This window comes from Neophocaena asiaeorientalis, unplaced genomic scaffold (assembly GCF_003031525.2).
Source record: "Neophocaena asiaeorientalis asiaeorientalis breed wild unplaced genomic scaffold, Neophocaena_asiaeorientalis_V1.1 scaffold629, whole genome shotgun sequence".
Taxonomy (NCBI): Eukaryota; Metazoa; Chordata; class Mammalia; order Artiodactyla; family Phocoenidae; genus Neophocaena; species Neophocaena asiaeorientalis.
Window position 1 is genome coordinate 4,342,703 of NW_020175468.1, and position 25,554 is coordinate 4,368,256.

Consider the following 25,554-nt stretch of genomic DNA (forward strand, 5'->3'; position numbering starts at 1 on the left):
TCCTCTCCGCCCCCAACTCCCGACCCCACCCCAGTTCTACAATCCCTCCCCGCTCTGTATCCCATCGTTCCCTCTCAGTCCCGAGCCCCTTCCTTCCACCTTCACCCCTCCATCTCGTGCCCAATCCCTCTGCTCCCCACTCCTCCGGTCTGGCACCCTCTGTACCCCAGCCCCACCTCCTTGCCTCTCTTAACTCCGTTTTCAGGTTCTCACTGGTGAGTGATCAAGTTTATGTCAAGTAAATATGTAAAACTCAATCACACCCACTTTTCAAAAGAGCGGAGAAATGATCTTTCTACCAATGAAGTAAGAAGGGAGAGGCACAAGGTCACCAAGGAGTGGTGAAAGTGTTACAATTGGATAAGGAACAGGGTGTGTGTGTGTGTGTGTGTGTGTGTGTGTGTGTGTGTGTGTTGGTGGTGGTTGGGTTCTAATCTATAGCAGACCAATATTCAGGATGCAGCTTTGGACAGGGAAGAGGACACTATAGCAGAAGTCTGTGGTTTTTGCCCACCCTAGTGTCCCACTCAGTTTTCTTTTGGGGAACCACTTCTCTCCCCTCTCAGTCTATTTAATTTGAATAGGGCTGGCCATAATCCTCCCCTCACCAGCTCCAGGGACTAGACCTAGCCAGTTTATTCTGTTTTTCTGATCACAGTGATTGGTTCAGGGAAGGCATGTGACCTAATCTAGCCCAGTGAGAACCAACGCTGAGACATTTGCTGCAACTATCACAAAAGAGGTTCTCTTTCTACTGGAGTTGCCAAGCTGGTGGGATGTGAGCCTGGAGCTCATGGGGCTCTGTTACCATGAAAGAAGAAGCTTTATGCTGAATGTCAATGCAGAGGAAAGCAGAAATGAAAGTTTGTAAAAGACAGTCCTAACACTAGCACTTAAGTGCCTGGATCCAGCCATACCTGAAGTCCATTTTAATCTTAGAACCATTATGGGTTGTTTGGTTGTTGCTCTTGTTGTTAAATATTGTTTTATTCATTTACTTTGTGCTTAGATTAGTTGAGTTGATTTCAGCTGCTTACCCCCAAAAGAACCTTGATAAACTGAGAGAATATTTCCTGAGCCTCAGTACAGAGACATGCGAATGAGAGGTCAAAATTAGGAAGGGCTGCAGGAGAAACAGGTCCTATCCGAGGAAGCAGAGGCTATCTGAGTCATAGCAGATAGCCAATCTGAGGATTTACGGTGCCCAAGGAAAATTGACATTTGTTAAACAAACATTAAAACAGGACTAAAACTTGTATACACAGATGTGCCAGGCATCTATGATCTAGGTTAGTGTTAAACTTCACTTGATGGTTCCTGGCAGCAAAGGTGATATGGGAAATGTGTTTTTCGAAATGATTTCCAATTTTTGCTAAAAGGATATGTTCTTGTTTGGGGCTTCCCTGGTGGCACAGTGGTTAAGAATCCGCCTGCCAATGCAGGAGACACGGGTTTGTGCCCCGGTCCGGGAAGATCCCACATGCCGCGGAGCAACTAAGCCCAGTGCACCACAACTACTGAGCCTGCACTCTACAGCCCACGAGTCACAACCACTGAGCCCGCACGCCTAGAGCCCGTGATCCACAACAAGAGAAGCCACCACAATGAGAAGTCCGCGCACCACAACGAAGAGTAGTCCCTGCTCGCTGCAACTAGAGAAAGCCCGTGCACGACAGCGAAGACCCAACACAGCCAAAACTAAATAAATTAATTATTTTTTTTAAAAAAAGGGATATGTTCTTGTTTTTCTGGAGAGACAAGTTTTGTTCCTGGAGCTGAAGCTTAGGGGAGAGCTTTACATTATTAAAATGCAAAGTGATCCGAGCCACCAGGAACTATGGGAGCTCGGTGCAGGCACCTCACCCAGCCTAGGGGGGTTGTCAAGAAGGTTTCCTAAGGAGGAGACCTCTGAACAGAGACTTGAAGGATGAATAAGAGTGAAGAAGGTAAAGAGAGAACTTCCCTGGTGGCGCAGTGGTTAAGAATCCGCCTGCCAATGCAAGGGACACGGGTTTAAGCCCTCATCTGGGAAGATCCCACATGCCGTGGAGCAACTAAGCCCGTGCGCCACAACTACTGAGCCTGCGAGCCACAACTACTGAAGCCTGTACGCCTAGAGCCCGTGCTCTGCAACAAGAGAAGCCACCGCAATGAGAAGCCCGTGCATCGCCAGGAAGAGTAGCCCCCGCTGGCGGCAACTAGAGAAAGCCCGCGCAATGAAGACCCAACACAGCCAAAAATAAATAAATAAAATAAATAAATTTATTAAAAGAGAGAGAGAGAGGGAGAGAGAAAAGTATTCTGGGCAGAGGGAAGAGAATGCAATGGCTTGGAGGCAAAAAAAGAGCTTGGGACCTTGAGATATTTGAAAGGTACCTGTGGCTACAACGTGGAGTGTAAGGAGAGGAGGTGGGCAGTGGTGGTGGAATGCTGCATGCAGGTGAGATCAAACCAGATCTGAAAGCCGTGAAAGAAGTTTGGGCAATATCCTGGGAGCACTGGGGAGCCATGGCAGAGTTTTGAGCAGGACAGGAACACAATATGTGCCTTAAAAAGATTCCTCTGGTTGCCATGTGGAGAGTGGATAACAGGGGTGAGACTGAAGGTCAGAGAACAGGAGGGAGGCTGGGGTGCAGATCTGGGTGTAAAGAAGAGATGCCTGGGCCAGAGAAGGGGCAATGGGGGTAAAGAAGAGGAGACGGATTGAAAAGATATTGCGGTTCACCCCCCCATCAACATATTACTATACTGATATGGATAAACAAACTGTGGTACACCCATACAATGGATACTACTCAGTAAGAAAAAAGAATGAACGATTGATACACATACAACACAGATGAATCTTAAAATCATTATGCAGAATGAAAGAAGACAGACACAAAAGAGAATTACTATGTGATTTCAATTCCATGAAGTTCCAGAATGGGCAAGGCTAATCTACGGTGGAAAAAAAACAGTGCAAATGTCCTGAGGTGGGATTTGCCTGGTAAGTTCAGGGATCAGCAAGGAGACCAGTGTGGCTAGAGCAGAGGGATGGATGGGAAGATTGGGAGATGAGATCAGAGAGATGATGTGGAGAGGAAGTGGACAGTGGTGTGGAAAGATCATGCAGGGTGAGTTTTTTTTAGGTTATGTGTTGGCTTTCACCCTGAGGGAGATAGAAACATAGAAGGCTTTTGAGCAGGAAAGTGACATCTGAGTTAGGTCTGAATGAAGTCCTCTTTCCCCACAGGTTGGAAAGAACTGGAAGCTCTCTCATTTACAAAACAAACCACCCAAACGAGATTTATTTTGCTCATGAATCTGCAATCTGGGCAGGGCTCAGTGGGGACTGCTCCACTTGGCATCAGCTGGGGCAGCTTAAAGTCTGTCAGCAGGAATGATCTGATGCTTCCTCAGTCACATGCCCGGTGGTTGATGCTGCCTGTCAGCTGAGACCTCACCTGGGGGCTGTGGCTGGAACATCTACATGGGACCTTTCCATGTAGCTGCTTGGGCTTCCTCACATCATGGCAGCCAAGCCCCAAGGGAGAGGGAGAGGGAGTGAGGAGACAGGCAGAAGCTGTGTCTCCTTTATGACCTAGCCCTGGGAGGCATGCAGTGTCACTTCTTTTCATCAAGGCAATCACAAAGTCCTGCCCAGTGGAGGGAAACAGACTCTACTTCTTTTTTTAAAAAAATTAATTAATTAGGCTGCACCGGGTCTTAGTTGTGGCACACGGGATCTTCGTTGCAGCGTGCAGGATCTAATTCCCTGACCAGGGATCGAACCCGGGCCCCCTGCATTGGAAGCATGGAGTCTTAACCACTGGACCACCAGGGAAGTCCCCAGACTCTACTTCTTGATGGGAAAGGTCAAGCTTCCACAGGAAGAGCACGTGGAACTGGAAATATTACTGTGGCCATTTTGGAGAAATATCTCCCACACTCTTTATAGAACATGTTGGAGCTCTGCTATGAGTAGCACCGTGGAGGTAGAGTCTTAGGCTTTGGGATATTGGAGAAAAAAATGCTTGATTTATTGACAGGGAAATAGGGTTCAGCAACAAAACCCCAGAACCAGGCACACACCCAATCTGACAAGTCAGCATCTCCGGCTGCTGTTTTCTGTACATCTGCTCAGATATTTTATTTGCTGGTGTTCACCTCTGTAAGACTCACCCTCCCTACTGCCCAAGACTGGGGGGAATTGCTCCTCACCTCTCTACTGCTGCCTCTTGTGATCTGATTTTCTCTCTGCTCTCCCTTCCCCTGGCTCTGACTCCTCATAGTATGGGTTTATAAAGGTCAGCTGGCATTCCTGGAACACGGCCAGGGGCAGAAAATCCCTCCAAACTCAAGCCGAGGCCAACCTGGAATCAGATGATGGACGTAAGTAGGGCGAGGGTTCTGTGCCCAGTGCTGTTCTGCTTTGACTGGAACATCACGACAGCCCCATTAGGTGGGCTCCATTATTTTCCTATAGTTTCGTGGTTTCAGTATATGGTTGTAGAGCCAGCCTTTGGGCTCCATCGCGTGCCAGCTGTGTGACCTTGACCATGTGATTTAACTTCTCTGTGGCTCAGAGAGTCATTTCTGAAAACTGCATTTAATAAAAAAATAATATACCCTGTGGTAGATTGGATGATTGTTTCCAAATCTCCACTCCCCTGCCAGCCAAGGGGCTCCATCCTGGAGGTTGGACAGACAAGGCTCAGACAGGCACGGTCACTACCCACACGTCCACATGCATACATGTCCATGTGCATTTTGATGTCACGCATATAGGATAGGTGTCACGTAACAGGCTGCCATTAACACACAAGTCAGTAGCAACACGTGGATTCTGACAAATAGACGTGTCAGTACATACCATGGTCAAGATATATGTCTTGGCATTAGGCATGCCTTGATGTGAGCCTGCTTGTTGATGCTAGCACGTGGATGCATGTTGTTGCACACACAGATAGTGACACATATCTGGGTTCTGTAAATAAGGGCACCTGTCATCGATAAAACATGTGAGACACACGCACGACTATAATCACACACATGTAAAAGTCTCTTGCATGTCACGGTTCCCTATGCAGACGCTGATGTGTATGTTGGTGTAGATGCAGGTAACTGCCCCGCCTCTGCACTGTGGCCGGAGTCCCCTGCTCGCGTGCTCAGCGCTTTGGCGCCCCCTGCAGGAGAATCTGTCGCTCCACTCTGGGAGGCCAGGAGGCCCCTCCCAGCGCCCTGAGACCCCACCTCCCTGGCACATCCCTCCTTGAGGGTTCAGTGAGCAAGACCCAGTAGCTGGGGCAGTCCCGGGAGATGTATGTAAATCTGTAGGGCTTCTGGTATTTGGTGGCCAAGGCCAGGGAACCCAGATTCTTGCAATGCACTGTGCAGTCCAGACCAGGAGGGGTTTCCTGGGTTCCTGCCCGAGTTCGTAGGTGCAGGAAGAATCTGTTAAGGATCATCTTAGGCTACAGTGGCTCCCATTTTACATATAAACAGCAAAAATTTTACACTATTTTAATACACTCTGAATTTTTCAGGAAAGCAACTACATGTGAATCAAGGGAAGATCATACCCTGTTTGGGGCAAAAGTTGGTATTAGGAGTGCTCACCACGTCAGAGAATCGTATCACTCACATTCTCCCTCCTTAGGGTATTTGAATCCCAGACAATCTAGCTGGTCACTCTGTTTTGGTTTCTCTCTTAATAGACATACGAATGTTTTTTGTTTAGCCCTTATTTCAAAATGTCAAATATAAAGATAAAAATCTGACTGAGTCTTGTCTTCTTCACCTTAAATCTAAACTTATAATTCATCAAAAGCAGGAACATCGGGCCCTGTAGTGTCTGAGAACACTGACCTAATGGAACACTTCATATTTAATCATAGATTACAGGCTCACCATCAGTCATCCACAATTCCAGGATCCAAATAGCTCTGAAAAGGAGAGATTGTTGTCTAGTGTACTTGACAGCAAAACCTGACCCGACCCGGGCTATTTTGGTAATCTATATTTATCCCACTGTGGTGGGATAAACAGCCCACATTTCACTGCGGAAATATTGATCTGTTTGATTCCAGGAGCCACCCTGAACCTAGCTGGGCTGACCTCATATATGCCATATACACAAACCACATTTCTAAAAACCAAACACATGCTTCATTCCTAAACACACATGTCTAGTAAAGGATTCTAGAGTGTATTTTTCTTTTGTTTCTTTTCTAAACTACAGATAACGTATTGCAATAATTTTAAGTTAGAGATTATATGTACAAATAAGTTATGCTGTGCATGAATTTTGTTTCCTGGTAATAAAAGGAATACTATAAAAATCTATTATTTTTAAAGGGGGTACTGGATTGAATAGATTTAAGATATATTATTTTATATTATATTACTAAGCCAGTGATTCCCATGTGTGGTCTGCAGACCCCTGGGAGTCTCTGAGATCCTTTCATGAGCTCCACAAGGTCAAAACCATCCTCATAAGAATACTAAGATGTTATTGGCTTTCCTCTTCTTCCTACTATAAGGTAAAGTTTTCCAGAAGCTATGTGATGTCTGATATCATTACTCTGATATTAACATGTAATGGATTTATCATTGCTACTTTTCAATAAATAAATAAATCTTTAAAAATTATCAGTTTAAATTTATATAAGGTAAATATGAATAACTACCCTGTGGTGTGCTGGTGCCAGCCCTTACTGACTTGGGAGAGTGAATTGTTAAATTTAGGATCATGTGTACCAGTTGTTAAAACTTTGATAGCATGAAATGGGCCATGGTGAAGTATTTACACCATAGAAACATCGTATCATGGATTTTTTTCAGAAGGCTGGTTGAACAGTACACCATATTGTATATTACCCACACAAGCAAAGACTCTCTGGGGGTCCTCAACATTTTTTAAGAGTATAAAGACGTTCTGAGACCAAAGCATATGAGAACTAGTGGTCTACCTAAACTAAAAAACAATGAAGCCGTAACCTAAGCCTGACGCGCCCCCTGGTGGATGTGATGATATACACACTCAAACATACATACCTAAAAAGTGTGTGCGTGCGTGTTTGTGAAGAAATAGCTACAGGTAAAGGTCACATTGATTACATATTTTTTTTTTTTTTTTTTTTTTTTTTGCGGTACGCGAGCCTCTTACTGCCGTGGTCTCTCCCGTTGCGGAGCACAGGCTCCTGACGCGCAGGCTCAGCGGCCATGGCTTACGGGCCCAGCCGCTCCGCGGCATGTGGGATCTTCCCGGACCGGGGCACGAACCCGTGTCCCCTGCATCGGCAGGCGGACTCAACCACTGCGCCACCAGGGAAGCCCTGATTACATATTTTTAGTGTCTTGATTTTACATAATAAGAACACCTTCGATTTAGTGAAATATTAGGTGCCAAGGAATGTTACAAGATTTCACATCATATCATTTAATCCTCACATCTATCCTATAAGACAAATATTATTACCTCGCTTTGGTTTCCAGAGCCATTGAGGGTAAGTGGCCGACGTAATGCCTCATCACCTCACCTTTGAATATTTTGTGCGTAATTACTGCAAACAAGGGCCACTTTTCCTACATAACTACCTTCAACATCAGGAAATTCACATGATACATCACTACCTTTTAAGCCTCAGACTGCATTCAGGTTTCAAAAATTGTCCCCCTTTATAACAACAGGGCCCAAGTCAGAACCACCCACTACACTTAATTGTCATGTCTTATTTGAATTTCATGGTCTTCACCCTTCTGAAGCTTGCAGGCCAATTATTATTTATTTTATTATTATTTTATTTTTTGGCTGCACCGCGCAGGATGTGGGATCTTAGTTCCCGGACCAGGAATCGATCCCACGTCCCCTGAAGTGGAAGCACGGAGTCGTAACCACTGGACCACCAGGGAAGTCCCAGACCAGTTATTTTGTAGAACATCCCTCGATTTGGGTTTGTCTGATGTTTTCTCATCATTCACTACAGGATATACACCTCTGGTAGGAATGCCGCAGAAGGGATTCAGTCTTCTTATTGCATCCTTTCCAGTGACACGTGATTATGATTTGTCTCATTATCCATGAAATTAACTTTGATTATTTTTAATAATTTGAGCCTATTAATACCTCTCACTTTACTTCAAAGTGATATTACTGGGGAAAGGTGGGGAGGAGGGATAAATTAGGAGTTTGGGATTAATATATGCACAGTACTACATGTAAAATAAATAACCAACAAGGACCTGCTGTATACTATAGGGAACTCTACTCAATATTCCTTTTTTTAAAGGTTTTTTTTGAGGTGGACCATTTTTAAAGTCTTTATTGAATTTGTTACTATTTTATATTTGTCTCTATTTTATGTTTTGGTTTTTTGGCCTTGAGGCATGTGGGATCTCAGCTCCTCAACCAGGGATCGAACCCTCACCCTCTGCACTGGAAGGCAAAGTCTTAACCACTGGACCAGGGAAGTCCCTCAGTATTCTGTAATCACCTATATGGGAAAAGAATCTGGGGACTTCCCTGGTGGCGCAGTGGATAAGACTCCACGCTCCCATTGCAGGGGGACTGGGTTCCATCCCTGGTCAGGGAACTAGATCCCACATGCATGCCACAATTAAGAGTTCGCATGCCACAACTAAGGAGCCTGCCTGCCACAACTAAGGAGCCCGCCTGCCACAACTAAGGAGCCCTGGAGCTGCAACTAAGGAGCCCACCACAACTAAGACCCAGTGCAACCAAATAAATAAATAAATATTTTTTAAAAAAAGAAAGAAAAGAATCTGAAAAAGAACGGATATAATCATATGTATAACTGAATCACTTTGCCGTACACCTGAAACAAACACAATATTGTAAATCAGCTATACTCCATCCAATTTAAATTAAAAAAATACAAAGATTAAAAAATGATATTACTTTCATACATTGGTGTGGAATGTCTATGCAAATTAAGTTCTTTCTTAAAAAGTCCTCTGTGTAAATCCAGAAGTAAAGACAGACAATTGTTACTTTATCTTCCATAGACAATACCACATAATACTCCCCTGAGGAAGATACTTACCAAATACTGTAAAATAGGTCATACTCCTGGATGGGAAGAATTTCTTTTTAAAATGCTGCACTAGACGTAGAGAATGGACTTGAGGACACAGGGAGGGGGAAGGGTAAGCTGGGACGAAGTGAGAGAGTAGCATTGGCATATATACACTACCAAATGTAAAATAGATAGCTAGTGGGAAGCAACTTCACAGCACAGGGAGATCAGCTCGGTGTTTTGTGACCACCTAGAGGGGTGAGATAGGGAGGGGGAGGGGGAGGGGATGTGGGGATACATGTATACATATATTCACTTTGTTACACAGCAGAAACTAACACAACAATGTAAAGCAATTATACTCCAATAAAGATGTTAGGACAATTAAAATATCACTTCCTTGATAATAAAAAAATAAAATGCTGCAATATATAAAAATATATCTAGTGCCATTCTAACCAGTTTTTCATACAATTTGAAAATGAAGAGTAGCCCGTGCTGGCCACAACTAGAGAAAGCCCAGGCGCAGACACAAAGACCCAAGGGCATGATAAATAAATAAATGAACGAAAGCATTCAAAGGCCTTTGTAAGTCCTAGAAAACAAGTGCCTTTCTCTAGGTCATTTTCCTACCCCCAGCCCCTCTTACTACGCACCTGACATTCTCTCTGTAATCCTGAAAGTCCACCACTTTCCTGCCTGTTTCCTGGGAGAGGTTCCCTGTGTCCAGATAAAAATAACACCTAGATGCTGCCAGGAGGAAGATTCAATCAATTTATTCCTGGGGCAAAGGGGAATCCAGCGAAGAAGTACATGAAGACAGGAACTGATGGGGACTTCTCTGGTGGTCCAGTGGTTAAGACTCTGTGCTCCCAACACAAGGGGCCCAGGTTCAATCCCTGGTCAGGGGACTAGATCCCACATGCCGCAACGAAGACCTGGTGCAGATAGATAGATAAATAAATATCTTTTTTAAAAAAAACAAGAACTGACAGCATCCTCCTGGGTTTCACATCCAGGAGCCCAGCTCTGCCATCCTTGACTAAAAGCTGTGGGAAGGACAAGCCAGGTCTTGTTCAGGGGTGTCTGACCAGGTCCAGCCTGTCCTTCCTAGAGGGTTTGGAGGCTCTTGGACTGGGATTCAGGAGACCTGAGTTCTATTCCAGCCTGTATCACTGACCAGCATGGGACCTCAGGTCACTATCTTGCTTGAATCCAGGGAGCGGGTTGAGAGAATTCAATAACTGGCCAATTGATCTCACCCTTACTGTCCAGAAACCCAGAATCTTTTAGACATGGCAAAAGCAGAGAGTCCCAACCTGAGACAGCTTCCACTCAGCAGCCTCGGCCCTGCCTCACGAAGCTGGGCTCAGGAGCGAAGACAGAGCCACTCCCACACAGAGAGGACCAAGGTGAGCAGAATAGGATGGGGCCTCTGAGGGAGCCGGTAGTGAGATTGCATAGTGCTGTGTGTAACCGCTTTTATGACACTTGAGAAGGGATAGAAGCACGATGCCAGCACAAAGCCTTATCACTGTCAAATCAGGGGCTCTCAGCGTCCTTCGAGCCTTGGCCTGGTCCCCGCTGCCCCCCTAACAGCACAGCCTCTGAGTTTCCCCTGCAGTGTCAGGATCTCTCTCCACTTTCCTACCGCAGGGCCTGACTCAGCTGCCCTGAGAGATCAGACTCCAGGCCAGGGAGGGTGGGCTGGATTCCTCCCTCCACAGAGATGTTAACCCCGATGCTGGCCTGGGGACTGTGCTTCTGTCTCTCACCCTGGCTGGGATCCAGTCCCGGCCTAACTTCTCTTTTTGGTCGAGACAACCAGGTTTGCATTCCTCCAGGAAAATCCTGATACTGAGGACCAGAGAGATGAACTCTTTTATTTATTTATTTATTCATTCATTCATTTAGGCCATGCAGTGCAGCATGCAGGATCCTAGTTCCCTGACCGGGGATGGAACCTGCGCCCCCTACAATAGAAACCATGGAGACCTAACCACTGGATCCCCAGGGAATTCTCGAACCCCTTTATTAGAACACGTGATGGGGCAGGTAAGTTAGTGATTTTTTTTTTTCTTTTTTAAAAATTTATTTATTTATTTAATTTTATTTTGGCTGCGTTGGGTCTTCGCTGCGGTGCGTGGGCTTCTCACTGCGGTGGCTTCTCTTGTTGTAAAGCACGGGCTCTAGGCACACGGGCTTCAGTAGTTGTGGCTCATGGGTTCTAGAGCGCAGGCTCAGTAGTTGTGGCGCACGGGCTTAGTTGCTTCGCCGCATGTGAGATCTTCCCGGAACAGGGCTTGAACCCGTGTCCCCTGCACTAGCAGGCAGATTCTTAACCACTGCACCACCAGGGAAGTCCATTAGTGATTCGTAGGAAAAGAGGAGGTGATTCCCAAACCTTCTCTTTTCTCAAGTGTTCTAACCACTTGTCTGTGACTCACTGGGGAAAATAGATATTACATCATTATGTACCTTATACACAGTCACAGGAGAAAGTGCATTAAACAGTATAGCACAGCATCCTGTTCACAGCACACTCTCCCGTATTCTAGTCTATTCTTATTCAAGTAAAACATACTATTGTTTATGCCCAAGTGAATTGGTTTTACATCCTACCAGGATGCCCCAGTCTTTTCCTTGGGAAATATTGTTCTACCTGCTGTTGTAAGGGATGGGGCCAGAGAGCAGACGGGGAAATGGTCCCGCAAGAGGAGGTGGAATTACCACATCCTCTGTCAGGAGAAAGGGGTGATCAGTTCCCTGCTACAGGGTGGTGACTTCTGCTTCAGAAGCCTTCTCCCTGGTCTCCCGCTTCTACTAACTCTCCTGTCCACCTTCTTCACAGCAGACAGACACCAGGAAGTTCCACAGACACAGATTTGACCACCTTCATTCCCTGCTTATGATCCCTCCACAGTGCCCCGTGAGCTCAGGATCATACCCAGAGTATCTGAAAGCCTCACGAGATGACCAGCCCTGCCACCTCCAGCCCCTCTCCTGGGCCCACCTTCTGCTCTTAGAGGCTCCAGATTCACTGAATCAGCCACAATTCTAGCTCATCCTTGAAATCTCAGGGAAGATGCCGCTTCTCCAGTATCATCATCGCAGACTCTCTCCAGGTAGCACTTGGTCTTCCCCACCTATGGCTTCCCAACCAGCCCTGACCTTCCTGAGTCAGAGGCTGGATCTGTGTCCCCAGTGATGGCACAGGATCTGCTACTGAGTTGGCACTGTGTCCTCACATCGCCTAGAGTTACAGAACCAAACGTGGGCCTGCTCGCCTGTGTGCAGTAAAGCCAATCTACTGACACCAGGTTGTGATGAAGGAAAGTGCAGCGTTTACTGCAGGGCGCCAAGCAAGGAGAATGGGCAGCTAGTGCTTAAAAGACCCAAACTCCCCAATGGCTTCCAGTGAAAGATTTTTAAAGACAGGATGAGGAAGAGGGGTTGTAGGGTGCATGATCAGCTCGTGGGCATTCTTCTGATTGGTTGGTGGTGAGGTAATCGGGAGTCAACATCATCAACCTTCTGGTTCCAACTGGTCTGGGGTCTATGTGCTTGTGGTCAGCAAATAGTTAACTTCTTCCACGTGGTGGGGCTTTCAGTATCTGAAAAACAGCTCAGGGACTTCCCTGGTGGTCCAGTGGTAAAGAATCCACCTTCCAATGCAGGGGACACAGGTTCGATCCCTGGTCAGGGAACTAAGATCCCACGTGCCATGGGACAACTAAGCCCACGAGCCACAACTACTGAGCCCAGGCGCCTCAACTAGAGAGCTCACGTGCCACAAACTATAGAGTCCACCTGTTCTGGAGGTGGTGCGCCACAACTAGAGAGAAGCCCACGCACCACAGCGAAAGATCCCACATGCCTCAATGAAGATCCCGCGTGCCACAGCTAAGACTCGAAGCAGCCAAAAAAAAAATGCTGTCAGAGTCAAATATGAGAAAGCAAGTCCTCCTCTTATACAAGGACAGGAATAGTGTTACCTATAAATGGCCTATTTGGCCCTTTGAGAAAGTATAGCAATTCAAACCCAAGACTCTCTGACCCTGAAGCCTCATCACTGTTGAGTCTGGTGTTCTCAGTGTCCATGGAGCCCTGGCCTGGCCCTCAATGTCCTCCCACCCGTACAGCCTCTGAGACCCACCCTCTAGCCCTGCCCTGATCTCCTCTCACTTTTCCACCCAGGTCCTGACTCAGCCCCCTGGAGAGATGAGGCTCCAGATGGGGGGAGGCGAGGGGGCTGGGCTCCTCTCAAGGAATGCCAACCCCAAGCCTGCCCTGGGCAACCAGCTTCTCTCTGGAACTGGCAGGTATCCAGACCTACCTCGCCCCTCTTTTTGGTAGAGATGCCAAGCTGGGTGCCAAGCCTACCTTCAGCCACTCCAGGAAGCACCTGGGATGGAGGATGTGAGAGTTGAACCTATTTTTGGGGAAGACATGATGGGACAGCTAAGTCAATGGCTCTGAGGAAAGCAGAAGACAAGCCTGTGCCTGGAGTCTTTCCAATCGTGTGTGTTTATTACCCATTGTATGTGACTCACTGGGAAAGATAGATATTACATCCTTATGTGAGTTAAGATTCTCTGCAGTGCACGCGATTCTATCTTCCATCAATTCTCTTTTCATTTTCAAAGAACTCATTAAGATAAATTCATTGGTTTTACAACCCGAAGGAGTGTCATGACCCACAGTTTGGAGAACACTTTTCTACCCTGCAGCTGTAAGAGGAGGGGAGGCCTGAAGAACAGGGGAAGAAATGGCTCTGGGAAACGAGTGTGCTATACATCCCACCCCCTTGAGAGAGGTCAGACATTTAGAACTCTGGTAATTGCATGATTATTTCTGCTCCAGAAGCATCCTCTCTGGTTTCCTGCTTCCTGTCTGTCCACCCCCCTCACAGGAGACAGACACTAGGATTTTCCACAGACCCAATCCCAGCCATCTCTCCCCTGCTTCCCCACCCCACAAACATAGGACTCAACCCTGTGTTGGGGGCTGGAAACCCAGGCTACCAACAGCATCAGGGCCCTGCCAGGAGTGAGCAAGTTGGGATGGGGCTCAGAATCTTCTCTATTCTTGATTTTACTGACTGCCTGGTGGCATCTATTAGGAAAAATAGACATTACATCATAATGCATCTTTGAGATACATGCATCATGCATCTCAAAAAAAGCGAAAAGAAGTATAGGCAAGTGGCTTCTCTAGTGGCGCCGTGGTTAAGAATCCACCTGCCAATACAGGGGACAGGGGTTCGAGTCCTGGTCTGGGAAGATCCCACATGCCGCAGAGCAACTAAGCCAGTGCGCCACAACTACTGAGCCTGAGCTCTAGAGCCCGCGAGCCACAACTACTGAAGCCAGCACACCTAGAGCCCGTGCTCCACAACAAGAGAAGTCACCACTATGAGCAGCCCACACGCAGCAACGAAGACCCAATGCAGCCAAAAATAAATAATTTAAAAAAATAAAAGAAGTATAGGCAAAAATGTGCACTGTCAGCCTCCCTCAGGGGAGCAGCTCTTTCATCTTCTGATCCCAACTGGCTTCTCTCAGAGGAAAAACTACTCCCCTCTCCCTCAGATCTACTTAAAATCTGGTGTGGACTTTTTGTCCAGAATGGCAACAAAACAAATTAGTATGGTAACGATTTTGGTCACATCAATCACCTCTAAAGTCATCTATTGCTTACCAAGTACCCAGCACAATTTCTCCCATTCTCTCATTCATATTCTTCACATCTCCCAAATCAGTTATCATTTATATTGTTTAGATTATTCCCAAAGCAATCAACAGATTCAATGCAATTCCTTGCAAAACCCCAATGACTTTTTTCCTTCTTCCAGTAATGTGAAAGCGTATTCTCAAATTCATATGGAATTGCAAGGGACTCTGAATACCTCAAAGAATCCTTAAAAGAACACTCTTGGTAGACTCACATGTCCCAATTTTAAACTTACTATAAAGCTACAGTAATCAAAACAGTGTGGTACCGGCATAATGATAGACATATAGATCAATGGAATGGAATTGAGTTTCCAGAAATAAACTCATGCATTTATGGCCAATTGATTTTTTTGTTAATTCTTTATTTATCAAGAGAAGCTATTCCTTAGCCCAGATATTCATAGTTCATAGTTTCATAGTTCAGAAACACAGGTAAGTGACACACTTCCACAGAACCCAACCCAAAGAAATTCTTTGCATTCCAAAATCACTTTGCACTCTGAAAGATACCAGCCTTCCTCATCTCCTCAAAATCTTTTATAGAATCATAATTTCTGTGGACAGACTTCCCTGTGGTCCAGTTGTTAAGAATCCACCTCCCAATGCAGGGGACGTGAGCTCAATCCCTGGTTGGGGAACTAAGATCCCACATGCCGTGGGGCAACTAAGCCCACGCATCGCAACTGTTGAGCCCGCGCACTCTACAGCCTGTGTGCCACAACTAGAGAGAAGCCCACACACCACAACAAAGAGCCCACGTGCCACAACTAAGACCTGAGGCAGCCAAATTAATTAATTAATTTTTAAAAAAGAGTCTCTTTTTAAAAAATAATTTCTGTAGAAATCTGCATTTTCAACTCTCAGGGAGACAATGAATGCTCCAACAATATGAAATCACAGATTCTTGGCCAGAACACATCTGAGGTTTTGTCAAAAACCGGAAGCCATGGTAGTTTTTCACCTTGACAGCTCAACAACAATGTCCTTACAGACTGATGGAGAAACGGACTTTGGCCAATTGATTTTCAGTGAGGGTCCTAAGACCATACAAAATGGGAGGAGGTTTTCAACATGTGGCAGACTGGGTCAAATGCATATCCATAGGCAAAAGGATGAAGCTGGACCTCTACCTCACACCATAAACAAAACTAAATCAAAGTTGATGAAAGGCCTAAATGTAAGAGTTAAAACTAGAAAAGTCTTAGGAGAAAACATAGGAGTAAGTCTTCATGACCTTAGATTTCAAAATGGTTTCTTAGATATGACACCAAAAGCATAGAGGCAAAGGGAAAAAAAAAAAAAACCCAGCATATATTGGACTTTAAAAAATTTTAAAGTTTTGGGTATCAAAGGATACTGTCAAGAAGATGAAAATACAACTCACATAATAAAAGAAAATATTGAAAATCATATAGCTAATAACGATCTGGAATATAGTCTCCAGAATATATAAAGAACTCCAACTGAATAACAAAAAGATAAATAATACAATTTTAAAATTGGCAAAGGACTTAATAGATATTTCTCCAAGAAGATATCCAAATATCCAATAAGCACACGATAACATGATCAAAGTCATGTTTTAAGGGAAATTCAAATCAAAATTACTAGGAATTACCACTGTATAGCCACTAGAATGGTGGTACTTTTTAAATGATAAAAAAAAAGTGTGTTCACAGGGGTATGGAGAAATTGCGAACTGCACACTTTGCTCGTGAAAATGCAAAGTGGTGCAACTACTGTGGAAAACTGTTCATTCCTCACTAAATTAAACATGTGAACAAACAAATTTACTCCTGGATTATAACCAAAAGAATTGAAACAGATGTTCAAACAATCATTTGTACATAAATGTTCATAGTAGCATTTTTCACAAGAGTCAAAAGGTGGAAACATCACAAATGTCCACCAAATGATGAATGGATAAAAAGATGTGGTATGCCCATACAATGAAATATTATTTCTTTTAAGAAACGAAGTGCCGATACATGCTGCAGCATGGATGAAACTTGAACACATTGTGATGAGTGAACGAAGCCAGACACAAACCACCACATCTTTCATAATTTTTTTTTTCATCTTTCATAATTTATATGAAAACTTCAAAGTAGGTGAATACATTGAGACAGAAAGCAGATCAGAGGTTTATAGGGGCTGGGAGGACAGTGGGATGGGCAGTAGTGATTGCTTAATGAATATGAGATTATCCTTCCGGGGTGATGAAAATATTCTGGTGATGGTTATACAACATCTTGAATGTACAAAATGTCACTGAACTGTACAATTTACAGGGGTTAAAATAGTAAATTTTATGTGAGGTGTATTTTTCCACACAGATAAAAAAGAAAAGTATCGAAGCCAGACACAAACCACCACATCTTTCATAATTTATATGAAAACTTCAAAGTAGGTGAATACATTGAGACAGAAAGCAGATCAGAGGTTTATAGGGGCTGGGAGGACAGTGGGATGGGCAGTAGTGATTGCTTAATGAATATGAGATTATCCTTCCGGGGTGATGAAAATATTCTGGTGATGGTTATACAACATCTTGAATGTACAAAATGTCACTGAACTGTACAATTTACAGGGGTTAAAATAGTAAATTTTATGTGAGGTGTATTTTTCCACACAGATAAAAAAGAAAAGTAAAAACATTTGAATGGGGGGGTGTGTGTCCAAAGAACAGCAGGAACTGTCCACACCTCTAGTGCTGACCAATTCGACCTGTTTCTGGAATGATACTTTCTCTGAGTATCTTCACTTTATAGTGTGCTTTTTTTTTTTTTTTTTTTTTTTTTTTTTTCAATTGGTGTCGTTCACCTAAATCTGAAACCCTTGATCTGTTTGGTCCCAGAAACAACTCATTCCCTTCTCACTGAGCATCAGAAGCACAACTGGCTCTAATTCTCAGGTGTCTTCCTTGACAACAAAGCCACACACACACAAAAAGCTGTGAAAAGTGCTCAAGAGAAGACATCCAAGGTGCTATCAGGATGTAATGAGGTTACAGACCACATCCTCAGAGTTCAGGGACATTTCATGTGGGCAACATTTAAACTGAAAGCTGCTGCGGGGGTGGTGCGGGGGCCGTGAATAGAATGCACGTGAAGAGATTGGAGAGAGGGTCAGACAGAAACCACCATGCACGAACCCTGGAACTTGTGGATGTGGGGGGCACAGACACTGATGCTGAGGCATAAATAAGAGGGAAGAGAGTGGTGAGGCGTACAGCTGAGGACTTGGCGGTTGAGCCGTGGGAGACATTTTGGGTTGTAATAAGCAGTTATAATAATTTGGGGGCAAGGGGGAACTATGAGGAATGGGCAGGACACTTGGCATCATTGCCCTCCACTGAGGGCCTCCTTGTCTGCAGAGGCTGGGAAGATTCAGACTGCCTTTCCCACACGGCCTTGCAGCTGGAATTCTGGGTGTATTTGAAGCTCTGGGCATCACAGCCAGGTGTTTCGCCAGCAGCACCCGTGAGTTTAGGCAATAGCTTTGAGGTGCTGAAAAGCCACTAAGCAGAAACAAGGGCATCCAGATCCTGGATCACAGCTCAAGAGTGCTGTCCTGAGTATCATTCATGGAGACACAGCCTAGAGCCTGTTCCTCCAGCCACTCCTATGACATGTAGGCTCTTAATTCACTATATCATGTGGAGGATCCAAGCAGGCCTGGGTCAAGCCAGATCATCCATTCTTTCATCACTTGAGTCACTTTGCAGGGAGCAGGGGTCTGTTTCTGTAATCCCAGGGATATGGTTGGTGCAAAGGGTTGACGCAGCCTCCCCATCAGCCAGCAGAGGAGGAACCTGCTGGCTCTGGGGAGCCCCAGCCCCTTCTGCATACCTGACCTTCTCTCCATACACCTGAAAGTCTACCTCATTCCTGCTTGCTTCCTGGGAGGGGCTCCCTAAGGCCAGATGGAAATAACACCCAGATACCGCCAGGAGGAAAATCAAGTCTATTTATTCCTGGGGCAACAAGGAAGCCAGTGGGGAATCCAGTGAGAGCAGGAACTGACAGCATCACCCTGGGTTTCACATCCAGGAGCTCAGCTCTGCCAGTCCCAAGAAGGGACACATGGGAACGTTAACCTGGGTCTTCCCCAGGGCTGTCTATGAGCAGAGGCTGTCCTTCCTAGATGGGCTGGGCCAGGGATGTTCGGAGGCCCCCGAACTGGGGTTCAGGAGGCCTGGGTTCTAGTCCAGCCTGAGTCACTGACCAGCAGTAAGACCTCGGGTCAGTGTCTTCCTTGGATTCAGGGAACAGAATGAAAGAATAAAACAAATGGCTGTTTGAAGTCAGAAGTAGAATTTTCTCTAGCCATAAGTAGTAGCAGGTCCCGACACCAAATGATGGCTCAATCAACACAAGCCAGGTCCCTCCCAGATCTGGGCTCTCTTGCAGAAGACAGAGCTGTCCCCAGACAGTGAGGTCCCATGGTGGACACAGTAGGATGGGAGTCTCTGAGGGGGCTGGTGGTAGGATTGGACAGGACTTTGTGCAAAGGATTTTTTGACACCTTGAGAAAGGGGCCAAGGCAGGATGTGAACCCAGGGCTATCTCATCCCAAAGTCTCAACGCTGTTGAGTTAGTGGCTCTTGGTATCTACAGATCTCAGAAATGGCACTGCTCTCCCATCAGCACCCAGGCCCCCCTACCCTGTCCTGATCTCCTTTCATTCTCCTGCCCTTTAGTGACTCAGCTCTCCTGAGACACAAGGCTCCAGGCCCTGGAGTGCAGTCTGGGCTCGTTCCTCTTCAGAGACGGAACACTAACCCTGCCCTAGAAAACATCCTTTCTCCCTCACCCTGGTTGCTGTCCAGGCATCTACCGCACTCCAGATTTAAGCAGAGGCAACCAGGCCTGGGTCCTGTCCTGCCTGGAGCCATCACAGGAAGCGAATGGAATGAAGGTCATGAGCAATGTGCCCCAGCCTGTAAAACATGACGGGGCAGCTAAGTCTGTGGCGCTTATCAAAGGAGGAATCCACCCTTGCCCTGAGCCTCCTCCATTCAAGACTTTGTTAACCAACAGGCTGCAGCTCTCTGGGAAAAAATAAACATTACATTATTATGTGGCTTCCAACATCCTTGAGGGCAAGTTTCAGGACACAATGTTTAATTGTTGAAATCCACTCCCTAATCTATATATTTTCAATTAAAAAATAACATAGCTTATGACCAACTCTAGTGGTTATCTAACCTACTAAAATGTTGCAATCTGCTGTTTGGAGCTACTCAGCGGCTGCAGGAGAAAGGACACCAGAGACCAGAGGGTGATGTGGGGTTGGGAGGGGAGCATGCTGTACCCCTGCCCCATGGGTGATAAAAAACAAGACTCTGGTAATTGCACAAATATTTCTGCTATAGCAGGACCTTCCCTGGACTCCTAACTCTAGTCTCAACCTTCCTGTCCACCCTCCTCCCAGCAGATACTGGGATATTCACAGACACAAATCTGAATACTTTCCTTCTGTGCTCAGGACCTGGCCATGGTGCCCAGTGTCCTGAGGATAAAGTCCTGAGTCCTGGGACTTCCCTGGTGGCGCAGTGGTTAAGAATCCACCTGCCAATGCAGGGAACATGGGTTCGAGCCCTGGTCCAGGAAGATCCCACATGCTGTGGAACAACTAAGCCCGTGTGCCACAAATACTGAGCCTGCGTGCCTAGAGCCTGTGCTCCATAACAAAGAGAAGCCACTGCAATGAGAAGCCCTCGCACCTCAACAAAGAGTAGCCCCTGCTCACCGCAACTTGAGAAAGCCCCCGCACAGTTAGGAAGACCCAACGCAGCCAAAAATAAATAAATAAATAAAAATAAATGTAGTTTTTAAAAAAAGAATGGAACTGTCAGCTTACTACCAAGGGTAGATTTGAGGTCAAGTCCCAGTGATGCTTTTTTTTTTTTTTTTTTTACTTATTTTATTTTTGGCTGCGTTGAGTCTTTGTTGCTGCGTGCGGGCTTTCTCTAGTTGTGGAGAGCGGGGGCTACTCTTCATTGCTGTGTGTGGGCTTCTCATTGCGGTTGCTTCTCTTGTTGCAGAGCACAGGCTCTATGCACGTGGGCTTCAGTAGTTGTGGCACTCGGGCTCAGTAGTTGTGGTTCACGGGCTCTAGAGCTCAGGCTCAATAGTTGTGGTGCACAGGCTTAGCTGCTCCGCGGCATGTGGGATCTTCCCGGACCAGAGCTCGAACCCATGTCCCCTGCATTGGCAGGCGGATTCTCAACCACTGCGCCACCAGGGAACCCCCCACCTCCACCCCAGTGATGCTTAGGTGGCACTATGAGTCAGACATCTTCTAAGGGATCGACCCATGAGTTAGATACGTTATAGTATCAGCCCCATTTTGCAGGTGGGGAAAACTGAAACCCAGAAAGGTTGTCACTTGCCCAAGCTCACACACTGGAATGTCACCAGAATTCAAACTCAGGCAGCCTGGCTCTGAATGAGGGCTCTGGACCACCAGGCTTTACTATCTCCCATGTGGCAGCAAGGTGAGTAGCCCTCTTCTGGCCTGTTTACTCAACTGTGAAATGGGCTTCCCATTAGTCACCTCTTCAGTTTGCTGCAAGGGTTAAATGACATCGGGCTTAGGTCCAGGAGAAGTGTTTTTAAAATGGGAACCTTTGTTTCTTCAGCTCCTTGCAGGAGGATGGGAGAAGAGGCCTGGCCGCCTGCCTCCCATGTTAAGTCCTGGTGAGCTGTCCAATGCTCCACTGAGCGGAGAGACAAAACAGGGCAGAGATCCAGACCCTGGGTCTTCCAGAAACCACGGGGCGAAGTGCCCAAGGACCTGTGTGCCTCTCCCCACCCCCCACTCTCGGCTGGGTGAGGGGCCCCTTGGCTTTACCACGGTCTCCCCCCTCCGGACCGGACCACACCGCATCCTGTTGGGGCCCTGCCAGAGAAGGAAGCGGAGTCTGGGTTCCCACTGGGAAGTCCCGCGGGGTGTGGTGCAAGGCCTTCCCTGCCCCCCAGGCAGATAAAGGCGCAGAGCCAGCCTGGAGCTGCTAGGCATCTCCGCGCGCCCTGCCTGCCTTGACCCGCCGCTGCGCGCTGCTCGCCTGGGCCCTCCTCGGCCGTCCTCAGCCTCGGGGCGGCTCAAGAAGCCTCGGTAAGCTGCATCCCCATCGTGCCCCGCAAAGAGTGGAAGGCCCTGGCGCCCGAGCGCAACCAGCGCCTAAGACGGGCCCGTGCGCTACGCGGTGGTGTCGCACGCAGCGGGCAGCGCCTGGGACACCCCAGCCCCTTGCCTGAAGCAGGTCCAGAACGTGCAGCACTACCACGTGCGGACACTGGGCTGATGCGACGTGGCATACGAGTGAGTGCGGAGGAGAGGCAAAAGCTGGAGATGGGACTGGAGCAGAGGGAGGAGCGCGGGCCCAGGAGACCGCGGGGACCCTGTTCTAGAGCCGCCTGGCCGACACCCCGGGCACCCTACTCAACCGTGCAGCATCTTCGTTTGTCCCCAGGGTCGCCGCTTAGGGCTGGGCGTGTGCAGGCAGCGCAAAGATATTAGGAGGAGGGGAAGCAGCTGCAGTCCAAGCTCTGCCCCCAGAGGAACGGACAGACTTTGTCAATACACAGGAAGATGTCCTGTGCACTGGATTCCCTTGGTAAAGTCCGGTGCCTCGTTAAGCACCAGGCCGGGTTGCCGTCCCAGCTCCGTTTACTGCTGGCTGAGCCCTGGGGCAGGCATTCACCCTCTTTCAGCTTCAGTTTCACCTTCCTCCTCTGCAAAGTCAGCGGGGTGGTGGCCCACTCCATCACTAAGCCAGCCAATACCACTTAGGACACCGCCTGGTGTGCAGTGGGAGCCCCCAAATCCATGGACTGTTGGCGCCTATTACCATGTGCCAGGCTGTGCGCCATATGCTGGGACGGGGGCACAGCCACAAACAGTGTGAATCTAGCCCAAAGGGATTTAAAGACCAGCAGGCAGCAACAGGTAAGAAACAAGCAAAGTCAACAAGATGAATTCAGATGGTGAGAGAAGCGATGGAGAAAAGGAACAGAGTGACTGACGCGGCTCCGGCATATGGGAGCCAAGAGAAGAGTGTGGTAAGCTGGGGGTACAGCAGAGGTAGAGGCCAGGAGGCTGAGTGAGTGGGTCATTCCTGAGGGACAAAGGGCAGCGTGGCTGGAGGTAGCCGGGAAGAGTGATATGAAATGAGGAAGGAGTTGGCAGAGGCCGGATGGCACGGGGTCTTTTGGGCCATGGGGAGGACCTCCGTTCTACTCTAAGACAGGAGCCATGAGAGGGATGTGAGCCTGCTTGGATATGAGAAGCTCCCTCTGGCTGCAGTGTGGAGAACAGACTGTAGGGGGGGTGAGGGCAGAAACAGGGGCAGGGATTGGTTAGATCTGCCTCTGGGGCCCATGCCCACCAGCTCCCTTTCCAGGGTAATAGGCTGGGGTCCTGCACACGGGCTTCTATAGCAAGAGACTCTACTGGTTCTCAAGCCTCGGTAAACACCAGAATCACCTTACTGGAAATGCAGGTTCCCAGGCCCCACACTTAGAGACTGCTTCAGTAGGGCTGGGGTGAAGCCAGAAAGCCTGAGGACCTCGCTTGGAAAAACCTGGAAGCCTTCAAGGGTGTCCCCAGCTCTTCTGGCTCAAGATTTTACCATTCAAAGGCTCCAACTTCAAATTTTTTTTCCAAAAGTCAGGCGCTCCAGTTCTAAGTGTTTCCCTGAAGGAACGAAGAGCGGAGCTTGGCTCCACAGCCTCTGGTCTAAATCACTTTATAGAAAAGCAAACTGAAGTTTGTTTCTCAGATTTTAGGATTCAGAGTCTGATCCAAACGTTTGGAATCCCCCTTCCTTGTCGCATCTTGTTCGGAGCCTCAGTTTCTTCACCTGTAAAATGGGACTCCTGACTACCCACCAGGTGGTGGGGTTTGAAGTTTAAATTAGATGCATCCATTTAGCTAATGTACAGAGAGTACCAACTGCTTGTGCCAGATGCTGGGGCTGTGGCAGGACCATAACCGGCCCAGCCCTGGGGGTCAATATCACTATGGTATTTCTAGTCTCTTCAATCCGGATTCTGAGAGTCTGCCTTCCGAAATGGCAGATTCAGGACCCAGTATTAGAGTTCCCACATTCTGTGCATCCTTGGTGACCTTGGGAGCCAGAGGACTGAGGTGACAGATATCGCATCTCCAAAACGCCAATCTTCTGGTTAATTCCAAATTTGTGCCAAATTAAACTCGCTCAAGCAGGACGTGTTGAATGACTGAACCTGACAGATCTGCTGCCAGGATTGGAAACCTCAAAGAGGCAGGTGCTGGGGCTCCAGGGTTTGTGTCTGGTTGCAGCGCCAACCCTCGAGTCCCTGATCCTGTCACTCAAGTGTACCCCAGCAGGGAAGAGGAAGCAGGAAGCAGGCTGGGGAGAGGGCAGAAGAGCTTCTCAGTGGAGAGTTCTGAGAAGCATTAGTGTCCAGGACGTGACCTTGGGTAAATAATCTAAGTCTGCTTCCTCAGCTTAAAGTGGGGATGACAACAGTGCCTGCCTCTGAGGACTACATGTGAGAATTCAGCAAATCAAGAGCTCAGCCAATCCTCCAGGGAGGCAGGAGAGAGCCAGACCATGTGGGTGGGAGTCATGGAGACCTGGGTGAAAATCCTGACTCCTCACGGGGTTGAGGATGCAAAAAGGTGCATGTAGAGCTGTGCTTGACAAATGGCAACGGCCATGGTCATTGTTCTTACTGTGGAAGATTAGAGGATAGGAGGAGGGTGTTGGGGAAATTGTGTGTGAGTGACAGGGACAGGGGCAGGGCGAGCAGAGGACAGGGAGGGAGTCCTGCCCCCCGACCCCCAGGGAAGCCCTCCGTCACTCATCCAGACCACCCTCCCACCCCCACAGCTTCCTGATGGGAGAAGACAGGCTCCAGTATGAGGGCTGGGGCTGGAACACCTTGGGCGCCCACTCAGGTCCACCTAGAACCCCATATCCCTCGGCATCTCCTTCATGGGTAACTACATGGGTAAGTGACTGTCCAGCCATCAGCTAGGGGGCTGACATGGAGCCCGGGGGATGGCACTGCGTGGTGAGTAGTTGCTGGGAGGCTCTGCCACCTAGAAGCTCTGTGACCTCGGGCAAGTGACTCTGCTTCTCTGAGCCTTGTTTCCTCTTTGGGATAAAGGCCATTTGCAACCACATGGGTTCAGTGAAGATTAGTCTGTCTCTATAAAAGTTCTTAGACCAGTCCATGGCACCTAAGAAGTGCTTGATAAATGCCAGCTATTGCTGCGGCTCGGCTGGGGAGGTCTGGGGGCAGATGAGGGCAAATAAGCAGTAATCTTGACAGCTGACACTTGCTGAGGGCTTACTCTGTACATAAAATAACTCTTTTGATTATCCCACAGCCCTGTGGGTAGGTGCTGTCATTCTCCCCTTTCACAGATGAGGAAACTGAGGCGCAGAGAGGTTAAGTCACTGCTTGGTGGCGGCAGGCTGGGTTCTGGGCCCTAGTGGGCCAGCTCATAGTACAAAATCAGAAGCACTACCCACACTCCCTCTGCCCTTCGAGGAAGCCCCAGCCTAACTCCTGCCTCTACCTCCCACAGATCGGGTGCCCCCGCCCCGCGCCATCAGGGCAGCCCAGAGTCTGCTGGCTTGCGGCGTGGCTCAGGGATTCTTGACTCCTAGCTACGAGGTCAAAGGACACCGGGATGTGTAGCAGACGCTTTCTCCAGGCTACCAGCTCTACGAAATCATCCAGCAATGGTCACACTACCACCACGTGGAAGGCCCTGTCCGTCTTCTCACACACACCCCC

General features: G+C 47.6%; 1 protein-coding gene and 1 non-coding gene across 2 annotated transcripts in view; one reads left to right on the forward strand and one right to left on the reverse strand.

The window, feature by feature from the left end:
• Positions 1–3,753: 3,753 nt before the first annotated feature.
• TRNAW-CCA (transfer RNA tryptophan (anticodon CCA)) lies at positions 3,754–3,826 on the reverse strand. Its single transcript has one exon. It is a non-coding gene; the product is annotated as a tRNA-Trp (tRNA).
• A 7,240-nt stretch (positions 3,827–11,066) lies between these two features.
• The window catches only part of PGLYRP1 (peptidoglycan recognition protein 1), a 14,821-nt gene continuing 333 nt past the window's right edge, over positions 11,067–25,554 (forward strand). Inside the window, 9 exon segments of the mRNA XM_024768264.1 lie at positions 11,067–11,075; positions 13,218–13,342; positions 18,132–18,237; positions 21,778–21,840; positions 21,842–21,952; positions 21,954–22,084; positions 24,639–24,712; positions 24,715–24,759; positions 25,343–25,525. Of these exon segments, the coding sequence (XP_024624032.1) occupies positions 11,067–11,075; positions 13,218–13,342; positions 18,132–18,237; positions 21,778–21,840; positions 21,842–21,952; positions 21,954–22,084; positions 24,639–24,712; positions 24,715–24,759; positions 25,343–25,525 (847 nt within the window).